Source organism: Fukomys damarensis, unplaced genomic scaffold (assembly GCF_012274545.1).
Source record: "Fukomys damarensis isolate Sample0158 unplaced genomic scaffold, DMR_v1.0_HiC HiC_scaffold_18, whole genome shotgun sequence".
Taxonomy (NCBI): domain Eukaryota; kingdom Metazoa; phylum Chordata; class Mammalia; order Rodentia; family Bathyergidae; genus Fukomys; species Fukomys damarensis.
In genome coordinates this window covers 35,550,356-35,560,836 of record NW_022900930.1, presented here as the reverse complement: position 1 = coordinate 35,560,836, position 10,481 = coordinate 35,550,356, and the positions used below count along the sequence as shown (strand labels likewise).

Below are 10,481 nucleotides of genomic sequence, written 5' to 3'. Positions count from 1 at the left end.
ACGATTGTATGGCATTTGTTACATCTTTTTGTTATTTTTTATTTAAAGTCTATTTTTATCTCATGTAAGTTTGTACCTCTGTTTTCTTTTGGATTCCATTCGCATAGAATTATAGTATCCTTGGAAGTGAAATGAACTTCTTGTAACCAGTACATGATTGGGTCTTATTTTTAATCAATGCTTTCACTTTACTCCTGTTGTGTGAAGAATTTAAAGCATTTGTATTTAAGGTGATTGTCATTCCACAAGGCCTTAGTGCAATTATGATGCATTTTGTTGCCCCATTATATGGTCATTCTTCATTGTGCCTCCCTCTCACAGTTTTCCTTTGTAGTTACATGATTTAATCTAATTTCATATTTTCATATTTGCTGAATTTTGTTCTGCTTATTACATAATTTTTTGTTTACCATACAGATTACAAAAAATTTGATTATAGCAAACGATGTTTAAGTGATAGCATTTTAACATTGATCATAGAAATGAGAATAAGCTGAGAGAAAAATACCCATAAAATTGCACTTACACTCCATTTTCCCCTGAATTCAAACTTTATTCCCTCTCTCCCTCCCTCCCTCTCTCTCTCTCTCTCTCTCTCTCTCTCTGGCATCTCTCCCCAAGTCTAATGCTAGGCATGTGCTCTGTTACTGAGCACGAGTTCAACCCATAATTATAATTTTTGGTGTTAATTTTATATCTTTCTATATTACCTGTCTGAAAATGCACGAATGTAGTTGCTATTTTTACTTTTTTTACCTTTTAGTTTTCAAACTAAAGATATGAATAATTCATACACCATATTTACAGTATTACAGCATTTTTGAATTTGTGAACTTACTTTTACCAGTGAAGTTCATACCGTCTAGTATTTTCTTCTTTCTTCCTTTTTTATTTTTGTTTTTCTCCTCTAACTATATTTACTCACATCTTCTGTCTTCTGCTTGTTAATTCTTTCCTCTATTTGATATATTCTATTTTTGCCTTCTATTTCATTTTAAATTTTGCTTAGCACACTTTTCAGGTGAAGAATTTGTTTGTTTGGGGATTTTTTTAATTACCTTAGTGTCTTTGTTAAGTTTTACTGATGGGGTGCTGCATTGTTTCTCTGTGTTTTCTTGAAATTTACTGTTTCCTTAAAAGAGCTATTTTGAATACTCCGAGAGATCACACTAGAGAAGAAACATACTTTGTCTCAATTAAACAGAATTTGATAAGCAGGTCATTTATGTTCACATGAATTTGCTTTCTTCTACTGCACCGCAGCCTTCATTTGTTGAAAACCTTATGCAGAAATGTTCTGTGGGTTAATAAGTCTTTTCATTTATCTGAAATTAATTCATACTTTGTGCAAAAATCATTTGTGTTATGGAATGTTAATGACATATACTTTATAGAGTTGTCTGGAGGAACGTTGTGAGTTAGATGTAAAATATTTCCTAAAGGGCTCATTTGGAAACAGTCCTGTCTGAGAGAGGCAGGTCACTGAGGGCATGATTTGGAAGGTTGTATTGTTATCCCCGGCTCCTACCTTATTTATTTGCTTCCTGTCCACCAGGTATGAACAGCTGTCTTCCACCAGATTTTTCTACCACATGGTTTCTGCCTTGGGGGTCACCTACCATGGACTAAACCCACTGAAACTATGAGCAAAAGAAACCTTTCTTTCTTAAATTATAGGTGCAGGGTATTCACTTAAACTGTCAGAACAGAGCTGGCACTAAGGCACTTTTAAGCAAAACAGTGCTTAAAATACCTTTTATCCTTGTAACAATGGCATCATCACAATACTTTATGTATACTTTTTTAAGAAAATGAACACACACAATTGGCTAAACAAATTGTTTTTTATAACCATATATTCACACTTCATAATGGAATTTTTATTTAACTGAAGCACATTTATTTTAATTACTAAGATTAGCATATGTTCATACTGAAAAAAACATTTTTTCACTATATGAATTTCATTTACTGATTTAGAGAAATGTTCAATAAAATTTAAAGCTCTGCTTATAACTATATTTGCTCCACAAGACCACTATTACCAAATTAATAATATTGAAGATGAATAAGATATATAATATTGTACTTTATTTCAAAACAAGAAAAAGAACTATTTATAAACCCAAAGGTAAATATGATCTAGAAACACTTGCTTTTGCTTTTTAATATATTTTCCTTGTAATATCACATCGTCTAAGTATTAATAATGTTCAGAAGAAACCAATTTAGCAGCACAAATACTTCCTTTTCTCTAATAATAATGATTCTCTGATTTCCAATCTCAATGAATTACATTGAAATTACTCTTCCAGGAGTGAGAACTCGTTAAAATTAATATATATGAATAATATTCTAAAATTTAATTTTCAAAATGAAAATAATTTTATAGTGAGGTAGTTTTTCTTGGACTTTTAATTAAATTTCTCCTATAAGGATTTGGAAATATGATTTTAACAATAATTAAAATAGGTTATTTATATTCATGGCTTTTGTTGCCTCAATATGATAGGGTCATGCATATTTTTAGTTATCGTGAATCTTAAGTGGACTTTAGAATACAACTCGATGTCCAAAGAGCAGAAAGGAAAATAATTTTAAAAATCATATTTAGCTCATTTACATAAAACATGGATCGATATCCATTGTTTTCTGTGCAGATTCATCTGACAAATGCTTCTCATTTTAACATCAATTATTTTGGCAAATCCGTAAAGAATAATAGGCCCTTTCTTCTTCCTATTTCACATTGTCCATTATATCATTAGGATCTTATGTACTGTTATAGTTTATTCACCACCAGAGAAACTATTCGGTATTTACTCGTGTGTGACTTGTGAAACAGGAAGAAGAAAGGGGCTAAAGGTGTAGGGAAAGTGAGAAGGGTAGGGGAAAGGGAATAAGGGAAAAGAAAAAAATATGAGAAAACGAAAAAATGGAAATGAAGTGTCTGTAAAGGGGGAGGGAGGAGGGATGAAGGGAGGGCAGGGACAAGGGGGAAAAATGAGAACCATGACCTGTCATGTGAAGGTACGGGATCCCAATGATGAATGTAACTGTACTGTATCCCTAAAATGTACCAATAAACTCAATGAGAAAAAAAATAAATAAATTTGAGAAATCTAAAAAAAAAAGAGTACAGAGCAACTAACCATGTTAAGCAAGGCCAGTGGTGCAGTAAATTAATGCTTATTCTGCAGTTTAACTTGGTGGGCTGTTAATACCTTTCAACATCTCTACTCTGCAATTTGAGCAAACCTCATATGACGGTGATGAGATATACTGTACTCTACATCAATTTTACTAAGACACAATTTATGTACTCGAACTTTTATTGTAACAGCTGAACTAGAATGCAATAAAATAACAATAACATACTATTAAAATGTCTTTATATTTGCTTCAAATACTTGTAAAAAAAGATTGATAGGGATATCTAAGTAGGACAGTAGACATAATAAAATATGATAGATACAGTAAAAATCTATTATTGTAAGTGATAACCTAATTCAGGAAATATAATCTTTGCTACTTTGGTTCACACAGAATCTTGAACTACACAAAAAGTGAGGTTAGAGAAATTATTAGCTAGTTTAACCAATAACATTTTTAGAAGTTCTTGAAAAAAAACCTCAAAATAATACACAAATTCTGGTACATTGGTAGCTAATAGATGATCTGTCATGCATTTCAGAAGTTAAAAGAATTACCACAGAGGATGACTTCAAATTTTTAGAAAAACAAATTGAATCATACAAAGACATTGGCTGAATTTTTTTTTCACATTTTAGATTATTGAATGTACTATAATGATTATGCCAAACAAGACTAAGGAATTTTCTGTCCTTATTGAGCTTATCCTACTGATAGAGACATAATTTTAAAAAACAAAAAATACAATTTTCATTACTGGGAACATAAAGAAAAGAAACCAGGATAAAGTAGAGATGGTACTGTAGGCGGAATTTATAGCACAGTAACCAATAAAAATCAAAGTGAAATTAAGAGAACACAGTGCTTCAGAAAAATATGTCAGCAAGAGAGGAGAAAACTATGTCAAATTAGAACAAATAATAAGCCATTCTATTTGCAGTGGGGGTTATATTTGTGATAGCAGGGCTTTAGCATTTTACAGAAAAGCTTGGCGGAAGTAGGATGAAGCAAGAGGAGAGTGGAGAGGGTCATCAGTTCGAAGGAGCTTTGCCTAGGCAAAGAAAAGGCTAAGTTGTGTTGTAGCTAGTGGCACATGTGGAATCAAGAAAATTTGTCTTCTGCTAGGTTGATTACTTGCTTTTTGAAAATGAGACTTACTATAACATGATTTGGAGCTATGCGCAAATAATCTGACAATAAAATCGTCGTATTAAAAAGAAATAGGATAATTTCAGGAATGAAGTCCTTAGATGAAAGAGAACACCTGATTCAAATGTGTTGATATAAATAGGAAGGAAACCTAAGTCATAAGCAGTGGTACTGGGATGAGAGACTGGGAAGGTGGGAAGAAAATAAAGGTGCAGATCCATAGAATAAATGGATGGAGAAAACTCCTCTTTGTATTAATGGGTATATATCAATGGAACAACAGGGCGTATTGACTGAAAAATCTAAAGGGTGAAAGCATGTGAAGGTTAACAGTTTGATGAAAATGGAGGTGAAAAAATAGACCTTCTACAGAGTAGAAATTCAAACATTACCAAAACCAATTGTCATGCATTCAATCTTTGCTGTCACAAATTGAAAGTATAACCAATCAAAATAATCTTTCTTTTGTACGCACTTTCCATATTCCTTATCTGTTTATCATACATATTATATTCTCACTTGTGTTTCAACCATCTACTTTTTAGATTTAGATGAGCATAATAAAATATGAATTTCATACAAAATCACTTAGTAAAAAGTACTAATATAATCATTGTCTTACACTTTTAATGGATCAGGAAATGCTCATTTCATTGTTGGAAATATCCACAAAATAAATAGATTCTCAATGGGAATCTGAAATGAACAGACATTTCTCAGACAAAAACATAAAAGCAGCAAGTAAATATATGAAAAAATGTTCCACATCACTAGTCATTTGAGAGATGCAGATGAAAACAACACTGAGATTCCACCTCACCCCACAAAGAATGGCTGCTATCAAGAAATCACTCAATAACAAACGTTGGTGCGGTTGTGGGAAGAAAGGAACCCTTCTCCATTGTTGGTGGGAGTGCAGACTAGAGCACACACTATGGAAATCAATATGGAGATACCTCGAAGAGCTGGGACTGGAGGTTCCATTTGACCCAGCCATCCCTCTGCTGGGTATCTTCCAAAAGAATTAAAAGAATCATATCACAGTGATATCTGCGCACCTATGTCTATAGCGGCACAGTGTGTAATAGCTAAAACTTGGAAACAGCCCATTTGCCCATCAGTTGGAAATTGAATAAAGAAGATATGGTTTTTCTCAGCCATAAATAATGAGAAATGGATACATGTTGAGGATATATTCCTAAGAAAAATAAGTCACACATGTGTAAATACAGAATAGTTTCTCTGGTGTGAACAAACTATAATAGTATGTAAGATCCTAATGAGATAATTGACAATGTGAAATAGGAAGAAAAGGGCTAAAGGTGTAGGGAAAGTGGGAAGGGTAGGGGAAAGGTAATAAGGGAAAGAAAAAAAATAGGAGAAAAATGAAAAAATGGAAATAAAATATTTGAAAATGGGGAGGGGAGGAGGAGGTGAAGGGAGGGCAGGGACAAGGGGAAAAAAGGAAACCAAGACCTGTCGTGTAAAGATACAAGATCCCAATGATGAATGTAACTGTAGTGTATATGTAAAGTGTACCAATAAATTCAATGATAGAAAAAATAAATAAATAGATTCTCCTTCTAAAAAGGATATTGACTTATGTATGGGTGCTGTCCAGAATGCCTTTCACATCATTTGGGGACATAATTATTAGAATTTTGGAAAACCAGCTCCATTTATTAAGATGAACTACTCTTCCTCTTAAATATTGATGTGCTGCTCCAATTATGTTTAAAATTTATTTTCAAACATGACCTGAAATTGTCTGTACCTCTGTCTACATATCAATTCTTTCAAAGAAGTCCAAGAAGATGTGAAAAGTCCAAGAGACTTCAAAATAATCAAGAAAATTAAACATTAGAATTATTATTAAATTTTTAAAAATGTTTCCTAAAAGTTAGAATAAAATCAAATATTGATATAATATACTTGAAAAAATAAAATGTGAAAAAATAATGGCAAATACAGTATATTCCTCCAAAGACTTTTATGGCTGGATAATCACGTCTGTCCTAAATATGTTTTGTTTTCACATAAGACCAGAAATACAGTACAGTAGTTGAAATATTTAGAGAATAGTATCAGTGCACACAAAATCTGGTAATCAAATATATGAAACTATGGCCAAAACACCCACAAAAGTCTGTATGTTGACGACAATTAAGCAGAAAATAAATTATTAACTTTGTGATTAATCAACTTCCCTTTCCATGAGTCATCAGCTTTTTCAAAAGGTTACACTTCTTTCACTGTTTGGCTAATTTATATTTCTCAAATCAATATACAACTAGGGCCTACACTAATGGTTCTATTTACTTTGGGCAATAATTCTGCCTATTTACCTATGATTGATAACTAAGTATGAACACTGAACCTCGAGTCAGGCTGTAACCAGAATTGGCCCTTCCTTTTCTAGCCAGAGGGACTGAACGGAAGAGGCAGACACATTTCACTTTGAACAGTGAACCTCAATTCTTTCTGGCCTCCCAGTGAAACAGCTTTATTGGCCACTCACAGAAAATCTTGCGATCTACACAGAAGCTATTCACTTTCATCAAAATGTTTTGTGGGGACTATGTAAGTACAATGGTTTTTTCTATAAGTTTTCCAGTCTTTGGAGATTTAAGTATTATTTATAAAATTTATTTTGTATTACTTGACAGTTTCAACAGGAACTATTGGTGATTTCATTAAATTTTCAATTATAGTTATTGAATGTAACTATTCAAAGGGACTAATATTATTAATTCTTAAGTTGCTGTGAATATCTTTTGCCACAAAGACAATTTAATTCCATTTCTTAAGTAACTAGACTCAGAATTTTGACTGGAATTATAACATTTTGTCTCCATATTTATTTCTCTCTATAAGAAATAATTTTACTAGTAATTTTTATTTGAAATTCATGACCTCTTCAGATTAAACTATTTTTTTCAGCTTTAATTGAGTTTATTGGTACATTTTAGGGATACAGTACACTTACATTCATTGTTGGGATCTTGTACCTCTACATGACAGGTCTTGGTTCTCATTTTTTCCCCTTGTCCCTGCCCTTCCTTCACCCCCTCCTCCCCTCTAGACTATTTTAAATAATTATCTTAAGCAATGCATAATTCAATTTATCATTTCATTTTTACTTGTCTGAATCATTTCAATCCAATTGCTCTCATGGCTCGCTAAATTTTGAAGTGTTGACATAATTATCTAAGTATATATTATCCATAAGTTATCCATTTCATATGCTCCCGAAAATGATGTGTATATTTATGCTAACAATGATCTTTTTGACCCAGTTTTATAAAAATAGGTTTTCCGGAACATTTTATGTTAAAAACCCATTATTATTTGATCAAACTTTGAGCCACCAAAGTTATGTTTACCTATTCACAAAGTATTAATTCCTATAAAGTTTTATTTAAATGTTTCTTTCTAAATAAATATTGAATAAGGACTTAAAAGGTGGCTATTATTAGTTTAACAATTTTAACTTCATATGAAATTTCAAGAATTTTGGCTTTTAAAGTTATTATCATAGTTTTATTAATTGTGGACAGTTACATTTTACTACCGAGAAATAAAAAGTGTCAAGGAATTTAGTCCAGCATATTAAATTACTTAATTTGTAAAAATCTATAGTTTTCTCCTTTTCTATTCCTTTAAGTAAATTTATTTGGAAATAATATTATGTTCTGCATAATACATATATATATATATATATATATATATTCTTATAATAATGTTTATGTCAATTTACCAAAAGAAAGACTTGTACAGTATTTAATTTATATTTCAGAGATTGTTAAAAGTTACAATGACAACAAATTTTTTAATTGTTTATTGGTACATTATAGGTATACAGTACAGTTACATTCATCATTGGGATCTTGTACCTTTACATGACAGGTGTTTTTTCTCATTTTTTACCCTTGTTCCTGCCCTCCCTTCACCCCCTCCTCCCCTCCCCTTTTACAAACACTTTATTTCCATTTTTTTCATTTTCTCCTATTTTTTTCTTTTCCCTTATTCCCTTTCCCCTACCCTTCCCACTTTCCCTACACCTTTAGCCCCTTTCTTCCTATTTCACATTGTCAATTATCTCTTTAGGATCTTATGTACTATTATAGTTTTTCTCACCAGAGACAACAAAATTTTTTTAAAAATATAGTTGCTATGCTTTAGAGCAGATAAAGAAAAATAGATGTTAATGAGTTGGATTTAACTATGCTTCCTTTTAAGCATTTTTCAATAGCTGCATTAAATACAAATTTTATGTTTTATGTATACTCTCAGAAAGTATAGAGAGTAAATTGATTTTAAATAGTCAATATTATATTTTAAAGTAATTTTCTAAAGTAAGATATATGGTCCAAGTGTTAGAACTTGGTGCTATTCAGAGACCCATGTTTAAGGCCAAATTGATCTCTTTAGCCTCTATTTTGTGTCTGTGTCCACAAGTGAGACAAGCTCTTTACAGGCAAAAAATGTCTCACTACATACTATAAGTGACTATTGCCCGGCTTCTTGGGTTAAAAATAGACCCCTACACCCTCACATATGATGATTGAATGTACCTATTTGATAAAAAGGCTTTACCATTTTTTAGATCGATTGAAGTAGTTTATTCTTACTGATTATACAGTATTAACAATTAAATATATATCAAGGAATAAGAAGAACCAAATAAGAGTATTTACATTTCTCTTGGAAATAAGCATATGTAATATTATTAAATTACCTTCTAGAATTGCTCTGATTGTTGTAAAGAAATTGTTTGCAGATTTCGTCCTGGGTTTTATCAGTGGGTCTTCCCATTTGCTTATAGTCGCATTTTATTTAATACAGATTTATTTATATAATTAATGTTTTCTTTTGGCTTTGAAGTAGACTTTAATCTTAGTCCTTTTTCCATATTTTTGGTAATTTTCCATATCTCTGTCATATTAATTTATTTTCAAAAAAAATATTAGTCATAGCAGTATTAAAAGCTACACACATTGATGTCACACATCCGTGTATTCCACATCTAAAGTAACATTATGCATTGTACATAAAGAAATATAATTTCTAAGTATGTACGCAAGAAAGCTCCTGTATTACAATCTGAATTTTGCAGATATTGTCTAATTTAATGCTCACCTCAAAATACTTTATAAGAATATCATTTAACATACAAAGGTTTTGAAATCCTTGACTATATTCTATTCATTTTTATCCACATAACTTTTAGCTCTTACAACATTCATCAAAAGTATTATCATACTCATTTCTAAATAAAATACCGAATCTCAGAAATATACTGCTTTCTCATCTCCGACAAAAAGCCAGAAAATCGTAGAAATATGATCTTATTTAACTGCAAAATGAGAGTGGGGGGAACACTAAATATAGTTATTCTATGTGGTGATTTCCGGCTTCACATTACAAAGGAAAGGGGATTGTGAAGCTAATTAAGATATGTATAATCGGCAGCAGTAAGACCACAAAGATGCACGTATCCTCTAAGTCAAGGAGTCTGCTCCTAAGATGACTGAAGTGTGCCAGAGTCAGACAACTGCAAAATAGACAACATACTACAGAGGGGACAGTCAGCAAGTTACAGGAAACAGGATGCAAGAAATTTTTTTTTTTTTTTTTTTTTTTTTTTTTTTTTAGCAATGAACTACGCATAGACAGGAAAAACACTCTCTAGGTCAGAAACATCAGCAGGGCAACTGATTTAGGGATGGTTACAGCCTGAGAAGATAGGACATGGGAGCAGAGGCTTGGTAAGAAAAGGTTATTTCCATAGTAGTTTTTTTCCAGTAGAAAGATATTCCTGAGAGGCAAAACTTTCATGCATCCAAGAAACCTAACTTTGATTGTTTATCTGCGATATGACTTACTGAACAAATATTATTAAAAGGTTATTCATACTTTATAGATTGCTTTCTCACAATCATAAGACTACACTGACTGAACTTTACACACTTTGATTCAACAAAAGTTAGGTTGAAACTGGTTATGGCTTCAACCTTTATTGAAGCGTCTGTGGAACTAAGTATTGAACTGAAAAAATTAAATGGAGTAGCTTTTTTCTTTAAGTGGTGTATAAGCATGTTGCTAATTTTGGTGAAGGCTGGGAGTCTGTTACAGCAACCACTGATTGTGATGCAGGGGCTCAGCAAACCTGAGTCCAG

General features: G+C 31.9%; 1 protein-coding gene across 1 annotated transcript in view; it reads left to right on the top strand.

Annotated features, from left to right (window-relative positions):
- Positions 1 to 6,823: 6,823 nt before the first annotated feature.
- The window catches only part of Anxa10 (annexin A10), a 56,259-nt gene continuing 52,601 nt past the window's right edge, over positions 6,824 to 10,481 (top strand). Inside the window, exon 1 of the mRNA XM_033765569.1 lies at positions 6,824 to 6,882. Within this exon, the coding sequence (XP_033621460.1) occupies positions 6,865 to 6,882 (18 nt within the window). The 5' untranslated portion in view covers positions 6,824 to 6,864. The remainder of the gene's footprint in view (positions 6,883 to 10,481) is intronic.